Consider the following 15,407-nt stretch of genomic DNA (forward strand, 5'->3'; position numbering starts at 1 on the left):
AAATTCTAACAGTCTATTCAGTAGGACTATCAGCTGTGTATCCACCTGACTTCTGCACAACACAACTGATGGTCCCAACCCCATTTATAAGGCAAGAAATCCCACTTATTAAACCTGACAGGGCACACCTGTGAAGTGAAAACCATTTCCGGTGACTACCTCTTGAAGCTCATCAAGAGAATGCCAAGAGTGTGCAAAGCAGTCATCAAAGCAAAAGGTGGCTACTTTGAAGAACCAAGAATATAAGACATATTTTCAGTTGTTTCACACTTTTTTGTTAAGTATATAATTCCACATGTGTTAATTCATAGTTTTGATGCCTTCAGTGTGAATGTACAATTTTCATAGTCATGATAATACAGAAAAATCTTTAAATGAGAAGGTGTGTCCAAACTTTTGGTCTGTACTGTAGGTGATGATTGACAGCTTGCAGGTATAGCAGATGATTGGCAGCTTGGAAATATAGGGGGTTTGGTAGTATGCAGTTATATGGGATGATTGACAGCTTGCAAATATAAGGTCTGATTGACAGCCACAGGGGATGATTGATAGTATGCATATATAGGGGATGATTGGCAGCCATGGGGGCTGATTGATAGTTGCAGATATAGCGGATGATTGACAGCTATAGGGAATGATTGATAGTATGCAGTTATATGGAATGATTGACAGGTTGCAGATATAAGGTATGATTGGCAGCCATAGGGGATGATTGATAGTATGCAGATACAGGGGATCATTGACAACCATAGGGGATGATTGATAGTATGCAGATATAGGAGATGAATGATAATATGCAAGATATAGGGGATGATTGACAGCCATAGGGGATGATTGATAATATGCAGATATAGGGGATGATTGACAGCTTGCAGGTTTAGGAGATGATTGGCAGCTCGTAGTTAGGGAGGTTCTGCAGTAGTTGCAGCTTTGGTTGTGACCCTAGCATTGTGCTTCTGGCACTGGGGTGGGGATACATGACTGAGACGCTCCTCCCTGTAGTAATAAATAACGCAGCCCTGGCAGTGGTGTGCAGTCTGCACTGGAGCCGGTACAAGGGGTTAATCAGGGAGGTGAGCGGCCGCCCGTCCGCCCGTGTAGGAGGAGCCGGCTCCGGAGAGCGGATTGCAGAGATTCTGTGCTCATCACTGAGCGATCAGCAGCTGCATTGATCATAACCCCCCCACCTCCCCCATATACCTGAGCTATGAGCCCCCCACCCAGAGAGACCCCCTCGGTCTGCCCCCCATTCAGAATGGAGCCCCGGTGAGACCCCGCAAGTCCTATTCATTGACCATGGTGCAGAAATCCCGCAATGGGGGGGTCTACCCCGGCCCCACTGGGGAGAAGAAGCTAAAGGTGGGCTTCGTGGGTCTGGACCCGGGGGCCCCGGAGTGCAGCAGGGACGGAGCTCTGCTCATAGACGGCTCCGACCACAACATGAAGAGGAGCAGCATCCTCAGCAGCAAGAGCCGCTCAGCAGTGCCCGGGACCGGGAAGCCCCCGAAACGCAACGCCTTCTACCGCAAGCTGCAGAATTTCCTGTACAATGTGCTGGAGAGACCCCGGGGCTGGACCTTCATATACCATGCCTATGTGTGAGTACCCAGCCAGGGGCACAGGGGTCCAGTACATCAGTGGGGTACACACTGCCAGGGGTCCAGTACATCAGTGGGGTACACACAGCCAGGGGCACAGGGGTCCAGTACATCAATGGGGTGCACACAGCCAGGGGTCCAGTACATCAGTGGGGTGCACACAGCGAGGGCACAGGGGTCCAGTACATCAGTGGGGTACACACAGCGAGGGCACAGGGGTCCAGTACATCAGTGGGGTACACCCAGAAGTGGCACAGGGGTCCAGTACATCAGTGGGGTACACACAGCCAGGGGCACAGGGGTCCAGTACATCAGTGGGGTACACACAGCCAGGGGCACAGGGGTCCAGTACATCAGTGGGGTGCACACAGCGCGGGCACCGGGGTCCAGTACATCAGTGGGGTTCACACAGCCAGGGGTCCAGTACATCAGTGGGGTGCACACAGCGAGGGCACAGGGGTCCAGTACATCACTGGGGTACACACAGCCAGGGGCACAGGGGTCCAGTACATCAATGGGGTACACACAGCCAGGGGACCAGTACATCAGTGGGGTACACCCAGCAGGGGCACAGGGGTCCAATACATCAGTGGGGTACACCCAGCAGTGGCACAGGGGTCCAATACATCAGTGGGGTGCACACAGCACGGGCACAGGGGTCCAGTACATCAGTGGGGTACACCCAGCAGGGGCACAGGGGACCAATACATCAGTGGAGTACACACAGCGAGGGGCACAGGGGTCCAATACATCAGTGAGGTACACACAGCCAGGGGCACAGGGGTCCAGTACATCAGTGGGGTACATACAGCTAGGGGCACAGGGGTCCAGAACATCAGTGGGGTACACCCAGCGAGGGGTCCAGTACATCAGTGGGGTACACACAGCAGAGGCACAGGGGTCCAGTACATCAGTGGAGTACACCCAGCCAGGGGCACAGGCATCCAGTACATCAGTGGCGTACTTCCAGCCAGGGGCACAGGGGTCCAGTACATCAGTGGGGTACACACAGTCAGGGGCACAGGGGTCCAGTACATCAGTGGGGTACACACAGTCAGGGGCACAGGGGTCCAGTACATCAGTGGAGTTCACCCAGCCATGGACACAGGCGTCCAGTACATCAGTGGAGTACACACAGCGAGGGGCACAGGGGTCCAGTACATCAGTGGGGTACACACAGCCAGGGGTCCAGTACATCAGTAGGGTACACACAGGAGGGGCACAGGGGTCCAGTACATCAGTGGAGTACACCCAGCCAGGGGCTCAGGCGTCCAGTACATCAGTGGCGTACACTCAGCCAGGGGCACAGGGGTCCAGTACGTCAGTGGGGTACACACAGTCAGGGGCACAGGGTTCCAGTACATCAGTGGAGTACACCCAGCCAGGGGCACAGGCGTCCAGTACATCAGTGTCGTACACCCAGCCAGGGGCACAGGGGTCCAGTACATCAGTGGCGTATACACAGCCAGGGGTCCAGTACATCAGTGGGGTGCACACACCATGGGGCACGGGTCCAGTACATCATTGGGGAACACACAGCTGGAGCACAGGGGTCCAATACACCAGTGGGGTACACCCAGCCATGGGCACAGGGGTCCAATACAACAGTGGGGTACACACAGCCAGGGGCACAGGGGTCCAATACATCAATGGGGTACACACAGCCAGGGGCACAGGGTCCAATACACACAGTAAGGGACACAGTGGTCCGGTACATCTTTGGGGAACACATAGTAAGGGGCACAGGGGACGAGTACATCAGTGAGGTACACACAGGATGTGGCACACGGGTCCAATACATCAGTGGGGTACACACACTATGGGGCACGGGTCCAGTATATCATTGGGGAACACACTATGGGGCACAGGGGTCGAGTACATCATTGGGGAACACACAGCAAAGGGCACATTTTGTGGTGGTAATTGGGGTATACTCATGAATTCAGAAAGTATGTCAAATAGGAAAGCCTGTAGAAACCGGGGTTCAGTAGATGACAAGATCTGGATGTTGTGAGGGTCCTGCAGATTCCTGCTCAGTCCATATCTCTGTAAACTTTATAGTTTACAGTTATTGGAGTCTGTCCAGAACATATGACACGTTCTATAAAAGCCTTTATGTATCAGGGAACAATGTTGGCTTATGGTGTTCTCCATGTAGCCTCTTATATTGCTATATACCAAATTGGGGTACAGAACACATAACAAGTATAAGAAGGGGGGCATTAGCTTCTATTCCCTTGCTTCTAATGTAAATGTGATCATATTTCCTTGTTTATTATACACAATGGAACCTTGAGGACCAGGCCAGTGACCACTAATGATCAGTTGTCATCATAGTAGAAGTAGAAGAAGTAGTACATGAATGTAACCTGTCATGGGAGTTAATAACTGAAAGGGGGTTGGGATTCCATTTCATTGTTCATAGATTTAAACCTTATAGTGAGGTGGTCACTCAGATTGAGGATGTTGTCCTTCTTGGGGTTCATTGAGCTTTGGCTTCCATAAGATATCTACCTCCATTTAGTTCTATGTCTGACCATAGTCTTAGCTCTTGTTCAATGTTTAGTTTTTTTTTTACTAGATTTAACGCACTCTGTGCTGGTATGTAGGTTGCTCTTCTTTCGTTATTTAGTATTGAGACCCCATTGAGTTTTTCCATCATCCTACATAGCCAGAAAATATTGTGTTTCTGATTTTTGGGGGAAACTATAGTTTTTCTACATTCCATCGTAAGTTTCATTCCTTATCTATCATCTATATGCCTCTTGACTACCACACCCCAACAATATCTTCCTTAAGTTGGATAGCACAATTCTTTATCCATCCTTACTGTCTGAAATCCATTATGAGCCTGTTGTCTTTAGAATTCCTCTGCCTGCAACATCTTAAGATGTCCTCATGTAATTTTTCTTCTATCATAATGGGCCATACAATGGTTGTTTCTTGCTGTGACTTAAGCCAGAAGGTTTTCATTAGATTCATGAGCAGTAGATGGAGAGTAGGAGGCAATATTGTCTGTGAATTTGGTCCATCCCACAATTTGTAGACACAAAAGGGGGGAACGTACCATTGAAAATATCCACCACGTCACAGCTGGATCTCGTCTGTGTGCCGAAAAAGCTGAAGACATCTTCTAGTGTAGAGAATACATTCAGCATCTGTCCTCGCAGGGAGTCATGTGGAGCCTTAGACGTCTCCCTGTCCATCAGCCAGTACATGATAGAACATTCATTGGCTTGGAATAACCACAAGATTCATCTCCTTAGGGGATCTCTTTAGCGGAAGATCAGCTTTACGTGGTGGGATTTTCATAGAACAGAACGGTACATTAGACCCTAATTCGCAAGCACTAATCAATGGAGTTCATTGCAGAGCGTCAGGTGGTGTGAAACAGCTGAGGAAGGTGCGATTTCCTGCCTCTCTCGTAGGCATAAGCTTGTAATTATTTTGTGAAGAACTAAGAGAACTGTTGACCTGGAAAATACTAACATTATTTTTAATATTTCTTTTTATTTAATTCTTGTAAAATATTGTGAAAATGAAAAATGCATGAATAAGGCAATTTAACCAAAAATGAGGACCCATGACCATTACCTTTAAGTCCATGGTGGCGAAACATTTTTTGGCACTTGAATGGACATGGATATCTCCAGAGATTTCAATTGATAAGTCACCATACACATTATACTAACTTACCGATATTATTAGGTTCGGCCGACGGTCTAATGTGTATGAGGGCTTCTGACAGATGATGGCAAGGGCAAGGGGAGATAAGGATCTGGCATTTTGTTCTCCCTAATAAGTCACCAGCAGAGATGTTTTTCAGTAGCTCTCTCATAGAGAACACAGAAATGATCAGACAAACCATTGTTCGGCCTACAGCTATCTAAGATGTATGAGGGGCTTAAGGTTCATGGAAGAAGGACTGCCACCGATCACTAGCACAGATGGGTCTTCCCTCTCCTTTGAGAATCTTTACGCTTTGTCTTTTAGATTGAGGATTTCCAGATCTCAAAGCTAATGTTGATGGTCTGGCTGTAGGGACATTGTACCTAATGCTGATTTTCTCAATTTCAGTATAAACTTTTAGGCAAAAAGTCTTTAAATCTTCAAGGAATAATATTGAAACCAATCCCACATATACCAATGAGGTATCCTCTGTGGATACTACGCAGCTAGTGAAGTTGGGTGACTCAGCTCAGGTTGGACCCATGCCTCTTTTCCAGCATCTTAATTAAAATAGAGAGGAAGCAATGAGGGAGGGCAAACTGAAGTGTAGCTTGAAAGGATGTAGAGGTAGCAGTACCACCTAATACCTGGTTCCTGAGGGGCTTAAAAGCTATTCTGTCACATAAAGACACACCATTCATTATATATCCATGGTAGATGGTGACATTGGAGTTTTTGTAGTGAGGCCCAGGAGCTTCATGCTACATCTCTGAGGGCAAATATGGATAGGGGCTTATGGTGGTGGAAACTATCTCAAGGAACATTTTAGTTTTGATCTTTTTTTCTCTGGGACCTCTTCTTCTTTACAAAAGGCCAGAATGTCCACTTGGTCAAGAGTGTAGCTGTGCATTGATGAAAAATATATTCATGTTTCCATTATGAAGCAGGGTACAAAGCTTTTCTTTATTGTCTAGCAGCAGGTTACTCAAGAAATGCCCAAATGTGATTGTAAAATGTCACCTACATGTACAAGGTAACAAGCTTTGGCTGAAATTACTAGGGTCTAGAGCTTTGTGCTACTGTTCTTACAGACATGAGGGCTTATGGGTTATGCGCATTGACTAAGCCCACAAGATCTAGACTGTGAGGTGAGTGATGTGGTCTCCATCTTCTGTTTTGGACCCTTTCCTTTTACATATTGAGGGCACATGCCAATCATGGGGAGGGAGGGGGATGTTTCTTCTAAGAGCCACCATCAGTTGCCAGCAATAGGAAAGCGAATCTTGTCGGGATGCCCATTGTGTCCATTCTGTTTAGTGGCTACATTTTGGTTCACCAGTAAATAAATATTGGGACATTAGCCATGTGGTGAAATAAGGCAGCTCTCATTCAATGGGTTCCTCCAGGCAGCAGCAAATTTTACCAAAATGTCATATTCTGTGTTAGGAAGTCTATGAGAGAAACATCAGAAGTGGCGCTGCATGTTATAGTGGTGTCGACCACGATTCTGGCTGCGGACAATGGGTTCCTTATGATGTATCACGGCCGAATTAATAGGACGCGGTCTTGGTGTAGTCTTTAGATTGAGGGATATTGTTCCTTTGTATTCGGGTACAGCCTGGAAAATAGCCGTGTTCCCTTTGTGTAAGTGACGTGTCTACTTTAACAAAATGAAAATGATTTGTCTTCTTGAAGCTCCTTCAGACCATGGGGAGACCATGCTAGAGTTATGCTAATGACAAAGATCATTAAGATATGATAATGGGATGTTTCTGAATACCAGAACTGGCAGACGTGTCTTTAAGAATGGCATACAGCACACCTTCATACATCCTTGTGACATACAGTAACTCCTTATTTACCTCATTATGTCTTCTTGCCTTGCCAGAAATACCTGCTGGGTGCAGGCAACATCTCTGGGGCCACTACCTATGGAGAGAACAGAGTTCCCATAAATCCTGTTTGTCAACTGATGATGGCTGCTGTCCCAATTAAAGTCTACAGAGTCATAGATGGAAGAGAGCGCGGCTTACTTGGCTCTTCCCATAACTACACAGATCCCCATAGACCTCTATAGGGAAAGCTGCTCATGTGACACGGTGAATAGGAGCCACAGGACCCCGGTTACTCTACAGTAACGCTTTATAGGGCTTGGAGCTAATGTATGTACACAGTGACTCCACCAGCAGAATCGTGAGTGCAGCTCTGGAGTATAACACAGGATATAACTCAGGATCAGTACAGGATAAGTAATGTAATGTATGTACACAGTGACTCCACCAGCAGAATAGTGAGTGCAGCTCTGGAGTATAATACAGGAGGTAACTCAGGATCAGTACAGGATAAGTAATGTAATGTATGTACACAATAACTCCACCAGCAGAATAGTGAGTGCAGCTCTGGAGTATAATACAGGATGTAACTCAGGATTATTGCAGGATAAGTAATGTAATGTATGTACACAGTGACTCCACCAGCAGAATAGTGAGTGTTGCTCTGGAGTATAATACAGGATGTAACTCAGGATCAGTACCGGATAAGTAATGTAATGTATGTACACAGTGACTCCACCAGCAGAATAGGGAGGGCAGCTCTGGAGTATAATACAGGATGTCACTCAGGATCAGTACAGGATAAGTAATGTAATGTATGTACACAGTGACTCCACCAGCAGAATAGTGAGTGCAGCTCTGGAGTATAATACAGGATATAACTCAGGATTATTGCAGGATAAGTAATGTAATGTATGTACACAGTGACTCCACCAGCAGAATAGTGAGTGTAGCTCTGGAGTATAATACAGGATGTAACTCAGGATCAGTACCGGATAAGTAATGTAATGTATGTACACAGTGACTCCACCAGCAGAATAGTGAGTGCAGCTCTGGAGTATTATACAGGATGTCACTCAGGATCAGTACAGGATAAGTAATGTAATGTATGTACACAGTGACTCAACCAGCAGAATAGTGAGTGCAGCTCTGGAGTATAATACAGGATATAACTCAGGATTATTGCAGGATAAGTAATGTAATGTATGTACACAGTGACTCCACCAGCAGAATAGTGAGTGTAGCTCTGGAGTATAATACAGGATGTAACTCAGGATCAGTACCGGATAAGTAATGTAATGTATGTACACAGTGGCTCCACCAGCAGAATAGTGAGTGCAGCTCTGGAGTATAATACAGGATGTAACTCAGGATCAGTACAGGATAAGTAATGTAATTTATATACACAGTGACTCCACCAGCAGAATAGTGAGTGCAGCTTTGAAGTATAATACAGGCTGTAACTCAGGATCAGTACAGGATAAGTAATGTAATTTATATACACAGTGACTCCACCAGCAGAATAGTGAGTGCTGCTCTGGAGTATAACACAGGATATAACTCAGGATCAGTACAGGATAAGCAATGTAATGTATGTACACAGTGACTCCACCAGCAGAATAGTGAGTGCAGCTCTGGAGTATAATACAGGATGTAACTCAGGATCAGTACAGGATAAGCAATGTAATGTATGTACACAGTGACTGCACCAGCAGAATAGTGAGTGCAGCTCTGGAGTATAATACAGGATGTAACTCTAGTGTAATGTATGCACACAGTGACTCCACCAGCAGCATACTGGGTGCAGCTCTGATCAGCTGCTAGTCAGTGTGGTGATTACGGGTGTGGTGGCTGCAGATCCTGCTGTGAGCTCCTGATCTCTGAGAACCAACACCTCTCCACCTGGGGACCTGCTCTCTCTCTTTCCCGGAGGGAGAGCTGGTTTCTGGGATGAGTGAAGGAGCCAAGTCCCAGGCTTCTGCTTCCCGAACCAGGCCGGCGGGGGGCAGAAGAAACCAGCAACCGGCCTGCACATCAGAGGACTCGGGGGTGAGACGCTGCACCAGGAGTCGCAGCAATGTGGCTCCTACTCCTCCCGGGATTGTGGAGACCCCTAGAAACCGCAAGGCTTCCAGCATGGAGGTAAAGCCTGACAGCGGCGTGCAAGATGGTGCTCCACCCGGAGGAAAGCGGAGTGCTCACGGAGGTGAGGCCGACCTCCCTGAGGGGGGTTGGGCGCTGCAGGGACCCCGGGAGTCTGTGTCCACCTATGCCTCCTGGGTCATGATCCGCCTCCGTGAGTATGAAGATGCCAGTAAGCTCATCAGGAGGCTCCGGGAGGAGCTGCGCTGCACAAGCGCCAAAGCTGCGGGGGCCTCCAAACAGAGCAAGGCTAAACTCCAGGCCGAGGTAAAGCGACTGACCAGCGAGATTCACCTGCTGGAACTGAGGAAAGCTGACATCAGGGAGCAGAGTGGTCATTTCAAAGAAAAACTAATAAATGAAGACCGCTTTAGAGAAATGGCTGATACCAGAGAGCAAAGGCAGATGGGGCTGCAGCCTGAGAGCCAGGTGGATGATGAGAGTGATGATGACCAGCAGGAAGCCCCACCTGGCAGCCTGCAAAGTCACCCGCAGGCCACGTGCAGCGAGCTCCCTGCAGGACAGGCGACAGTGACATCCGGTCGCAGTTCTGCCGGCTCTGGGGAGGACAGTGACAGCAGCGGCCAGGGAGGGGCGCTAATGGCGGAGATTAAGCTCCTGGAGTCCCCAGTGTGCCTCCAAAACTTCCATCTTGGTGACGATGTACCAGAAGAGGCACCTGGGAGCCACAAAAAGGCAAAGAAGACCAAGCCAAAGCTGCAGGAGGCGGTAAGATACGTATATGCCCCCCTCCCTGTACCCCCTGAGTCGGCGGCAGGCTCAGCTCGCTGTATAAGCCCCGTTGCCCAGCCCAGCCCGGGTTCTGCTGTGGATCCGGTGCAAAGGCGCGGGGAGATTACAGAGCGCGGTAGTGAGGCGCAGAGCTCCGTCTCTGCTTGTAGTAGTGGGGACGTAGCAGGAGGTGCATCAGCCGAGAGGCTGGACAGTGAGGGCGGCCCGGCGGCGGGCGTTCCATCAGGCCACGATGCTGTGGTGCGCTCCTCAGTGGGAGGGGGGAGCAGCCCGGTGTCGGGGGCAGCTCCGGTAGCCTCGGCGCCTCTGAATGCTGTTGCCGCTGATCACTTAGTTGAGAAGCGACGGCAGTGTGAGGGGGCTGTCGGGGCTGAGCGTTCCGGTCCTCCCACGAAAGTGCTATTTTGTGTTGGCGTCGCTGGTCCGGAAGATCCTGATGCTAAAGATCAGCGGCGCCTAACAGCATCTAAAGATCAGTGGCACATTATTCCGAATGCCAAACAGCGGAAATTACCGACCAATGATGTGGAGGGCACACATAAGACCGGGGGTGAGGTCGCCTCCAGTTCTATGGAGGTGACTGAGCCCCTTGTGCCTGATGCAGAGGTCAAAATGTCATCCGCCATTGTTACTGGTCCAGCAGGAATGAATGTGATGGTGGGGGTGAATGAGGCTAATTCATTGTCTAGTGGTGTGGTTGCTGGTTTGGTGGAGGGTGAGATGGAGGTGGGTAATGGTGTTGCTGTTCGGGCTGATGTGGTCACTGGTCCGGTTGCCCCCCCGGGGGTGGCAACACCTGTCCAGAGTTATGCCAGTGTCACCTCCGGGGCAAATAGGGCATCCTCCTTGTCTCCGGGCTTTGGGGACGGCATGTTGCAACGGCGCCTTCTGGAGGCTCTAAAGAAGGGGGAGAGATCACTAATGGTAGAGGGTCGAGAGGTTGATCTATCCTTCTGGATAGAGAGGCATGGCCTCGGGGCCTTCCGAGAGCAAAAAGGGGGGGATACAGTGTGGTCCCTCCCAACAGCCGGGCCAGGCAGTGTGCGTAGGAATGTGGTCCGTCTTCGGTGGAGGGGCAGTGATGCATGTCCTCCAAGGTCTAAAGTTGTGGAGCTCCTGCTGAGGATGGGCTTCAAGGCGATTGACATCTACGCCTTGATACATCCCTATTCCACGCCTGAGTTTGATATCAGCTTTGTTCGGCCGGAGGGGCTTGAGCTCTTCTGGGCGAATTATGAGCTGGCAAAAAATGAGCCCGGCTGGCGAGACTTTGCCGTTCAGGCAGTGTCTCGCCAAAACCAGATCAAGAAAGTGACCGTGATGACTCGTAACGAGTCGCTTTCTTGCTATGACATCATGACGTGGCTTGGTCGGTATGGAGAGGTGGTGGAGATGCCAAAGAAAAACCGCGACGAGTTTGGTATCTGGTCAGGGGCCTGGACGTTTATGGTAAAACTTAAGCGTTCAGGTGGTACGGTTGCCCACATTCCATCGTCTGCCTTCCTGGGTAGGGATCGTATCCTGGTCTTCTACCAGGGGCAACCGAAGCTCTGTCACAGGTGCGGTGACCCCACACACTTCAGTGCAAACTGCACCGTGCAGAAATGTGCGTTGTGTGGGGGTGTCGGCCATCTTGCCGCCTCTTGTGTGGAGATTAGGTGCCACCTGTGTGGTGAGTTAGGTCACCCATTCAGCCGTTGTCCTCGCTCCTTCGCTAATGCAGTCGAGACCCCGGTGGGAGTAAGCCGTGAGGCCGATTCTGCTGGGGAGGGGACTAGCAGGGGTGGGGGAGCCGAGGGGCCAGGGAAGAAAAGCAATAAAAAGACGCCTGCCCAGCTGAGGCGTCTAGACAAGCGCAGACAGGAGAGGGAGCGGGGCGAGCCCCAGTCTACCGGGGCAGCCCCTGTCCTAGATGCCAGTCTTGCTGCTGAGGCCCCGAGGGATGATGAGTTGAATGAGGAGGTCAGGAGGATCCACAGGGAGGAAACCGCCTCTGCCTCAGAATCCTCCCATTATGAAAGTATGGATGAGGATAATAAGCGGTGGCTAGAGAACAAGCGTAAGCTCGGCACCAAAAAGAAGAAAAAGAAGGGAGATAAAACATCTTCTCCCGCTCTGACCAAGGTACCTAAGGAAGGTAAAACTGACTCCCCTCTGGTTGGTCTTTCTAACCGGTTCCAAGCCCTTGATAACATCTCTTCCTCTGAGGAGGAGGCCGAGGGTGAGGTTCCGGCTTCAGCGGAGCTTACAGGGGGCGCCGAGTCTCCTTCTCCTGGGGATGCAGGGTCCTTGGGGGGAGGGACTGGCCCAGAGTCCGGAGACGAGGACGAGAAAAGAAGGAAAAATATGGGAATGGACACCTCTGTGTCATTAAAGAGGGGGAAGGATTCCTCCTCTGAGGCAGAGGGTAAGGGGAGTGGGAAGAAGAAAGCCATCTAACTCAATCACCAATGATGGCGGTACCCACTCCGTTGACGCTGGCGTCCATTAATGTCGCCAGCATTAAGTCAAACATGGCTAGATTTGCGGCTTTTGATTTTCTCAGCCGGGTTGAAGCTGACATTTTCTTTTTGCAAGAGACCAGGCTGCCAAATATGGCAGAGGTGTTTATAGCTAAGAGGGAGTGGAGACTCGGGCCCTCCTATTGGTCTCTTGCGGCCGAGCCGTATAGCGGAGTGGCGGTCCTTTTTACCGCACCAGTAGAATGCCGACGGGTTATTGAGTTAGAAATGGGGAGGTGCCTGATATTAGATGTCCTCATGAAGGGACAGGAGCTTCGGCTCATTAACATTTATGGTCCCCAATCTAAGTGGGACCGGAAGTGTCTCTTTACGAGGATCAAGCCCAACCTTTTTACGAGTCGGCAGGTCGTCTTTGGAGGGGACTTCAACACTGTCACGAGGCCCCGGGATAGAGGAGGTTCCAGAGACAAGCTGACTTATGATAGCGTCGCCCTTAATAGTATAGCTAGTGAGGCTCGCCTGGTGGATGTCCACATCCGGCACACCCCAGGCCACGAGGGGTTCACCTATCATAGAGGTAACTGTAGGTCCAGGATAGACAGGTTTTATTTAAAGGAGGAAGCCGTCTCTTCAGCAGTATCTGTTGTTGAGGTGGAGTTCTCCGATCACTGTATGATTTTGTTTTCCCTGAATGTTACAGAGACCCCCCGGATGGGAAGAGGCTTTTGGAGGCTCAATTCGTCTCTCTTGGAAGAAGCGGAGATAAGACAGTCCTTTGAGGATTTTCTTCAGAGCCAGGTACCCTTACTGGATCTTTGTAGTAGTAAGTCAGAGTGGTGGGAGATGTTCAAGAAAAGGGTGGCGAGATTCTTCCGCCAGCTCTCGCCTCAGGAGCCTGGACAGGTATTGCCTGTATCAGGGCCAGAGGAGGAAACTCGAGCATCTTGTCTCAACTGGAGGTAGCCGCGAGGAGATCTCCAGAGTGAAATCTTTGCTAATGAGGTGTCAGTATGATAGACACGCATCTTTGGTTTTTGAGAGGGATTACGGGAAGTACCGCTCGCCCGACCCTTACAGAAACTGCAAGATGTCATTGAATAGTAAAGTTGTTACAGGACTGGTTGACACTGCGGGGTCCCTGAAAAGATCCAGATCGGGGATCCTGGAGGTCGTCAGATCCTTCTACTCGCACCTCTTGGGGAAGAGGGATCTGGATTGGGATGAGATGTCGGCTTTTCTGGCTGAAGCCGTCCCCGAACCAGGGGTAGACCCCTCTCTTGGCGTTTTGACAGAGATGATCAGGGAAGAGGAAGTTAAGTTGGCGATTGAAGGGCTTGCCCTGAAGAAATCTCCCGGTCCGGATGGCTTAACATCTGAATTCTATAAGACCTTTAAGGACGCCTTGGTTCCCCTCTTGACTGAGGTATTCAATGAGTGTCTTTCCTCGGGCACTCTGCCAAAGTCAATGAGGAGGTCTGCCCTGATCATCTTGTCAAAGGGTAAGGACCCATCTTGCATTGAGAATTGGCGTCCCATAGCGCTTCTCAATGCAGACAGGAAGGTTTTGGCAAAGGTGCTGTTTAATCGGCTGGTGAAATTTGCACCCCAGCTCCTTTCGGGGGCCCAGCATTGCTCTGTTCCGGGCCGCAGTACAATTAGTGCTGTACTCTGTGTCCGAGAGGCGGTGGAGCAGGGTAGGGCTGGCCACTGGAAGGGGTACATGCTGTCATTGGACCAGGCAAAAGCGTTTGATCGGGTTAATCATGAGTACCTCTGGTCTGTCCTTCTGAGGTATGGCCTGCCGGGGGGGTTCGTTGATTGGCTTAAGACCTTGTACGCTGGGGCAGAGAGTTTCCCGCTTGTGAACTGTTGGATTGGCAGCTCTTTTGAGGTTGGGTGTGGTGTTCGCCAGGGTTGTCCCTTGAGCCCGCTACTGTACGCGTTTTCGATTGACCCACTTCTTAGGAGGGTGGAGCGTGGACCGTTAGCTGGGATCGGGATGGACCGGGCAGCACCGGAAGCCAAGCCACTCTGAGAGTGGTGGCGTATGCCGATGACGTCACCGTTTTTGTTTCCTCTGATGGGGAGGCAGAATGGCTGATGTCAGAGGTAAATCGCTACTCGGAGGCATCCGGGTCTAAGATCAACCGGGATAAGTGTGAGAGTCTCTGGCTGGGAGGAGGAGATCCTGGTTTTGATCTCCCGGACACCCTTCCAGAACCCAAAGTGTCTGCAAAAGTTCTTGGCATCGAATTTGGCCAGGGGGATTACCCCAAACAAAATTGGGACAGCAGGCTAGAGATCGCCACTCAGAAGGTGAACCAATGGAAGGGTTGGTCTTTGACCCTAAGGGAAAGGGTAAACCTGATCAAAACTTACCTGCTCCCTTTGCTGATCTATCTGGGCAGTGTGTGCATCTTGCCAGAGCCTCTCTGGACTCGGGTCTACAGTTTGTTCTTTCAACTGTTATGGGGGAATAGACTGAACCTGGTCAAGAGGGAGGTTACTTACCGTACGAGAAGACTAGGAGGGTTGGGTATGGTCAACCCTGTGGTATTCCTTGTGAATACCTTCATTAAGATCAATATTGCAAACCTCTGGAAAGAGAGGGCTCCTCCGTGGGTATTCTCCTGTAAGGGATGGTTTCAGCCTTTCTTCCAGGAATGGGAGACAGGAGGGCAAGTGAAGGATCTCCGCACACCGTATGGACATCTCCCGGCTTACGCTACCGTGGTTCTGAAGGTAATTCGCCGGTGGGGTCTGGGAATGTGGGAGGTCAGGACTCTGCCAAGGAAGCTCCTTGACAAAAGGGTTCTGTTGACCCATTTTCAGAGGCCTCTGGTGCTCAGGGATTGCCCAAGTCGGGATCTTGGGGTGGGTCTGCATCTTTTGAATTCTATCAGGATCCCCTCGAAGGTTTGGGACTTGGCTTGGCGCTGCTTCCATGGGAA

The 15,407-nt window shown here is 50.1% G+C and overlaps 1 protein-coding gene across 12 annotated transcripts in view; it reads left to right on the forward strand.

The window, feature by feature from the left end:
* The first annotated feature begins 981 nt into the window (after positions 1–981).
* KCNQ2 (potassium voltage-gated channel subfamily Q member 2) overlaps positions 982–15,407 on the forward strand; it is a 119,691-nt gene continuing 105,265 nt past the window's right edge. For 3 of the 12 annotated variants that reach the window (XM_073682926.1, XM_073682925.1, XM_073682927.1), the window contains exon 1: positions 982–1,598. In XM_073682926.1, the coding sequence (XP_073539027.1) occupies positions 1,297–1,598 (302 nt within the window). In that variant the 5' untranslated portion in view covers positions 982–1,296. The remainder of the gene's footprint in view (positions 1,599–15,407) is intronic. The other 9 variants (XM_073682922.1, XM_073682924.1, XM_073682931.1 and 6 more) reach the window with 4 other exon arrangements.

The sequence above is a fragment of the Phyllobates terribilis genome, unplaced genomic scaffold, assembly GCF_046119375.1.
Source record: "Phyllobates terribilis strain yellow unplaced genomic scaffold, ASM4611937v1 Scaffold_5__5_contigs__length_657084704, whole genome shotgun sequence".
NCBI lineage: Eukaryota > Metazoa > Chordata > Amphibia > Anura > Dendrobatidae > Phyllobates > Phyllobates terribilis.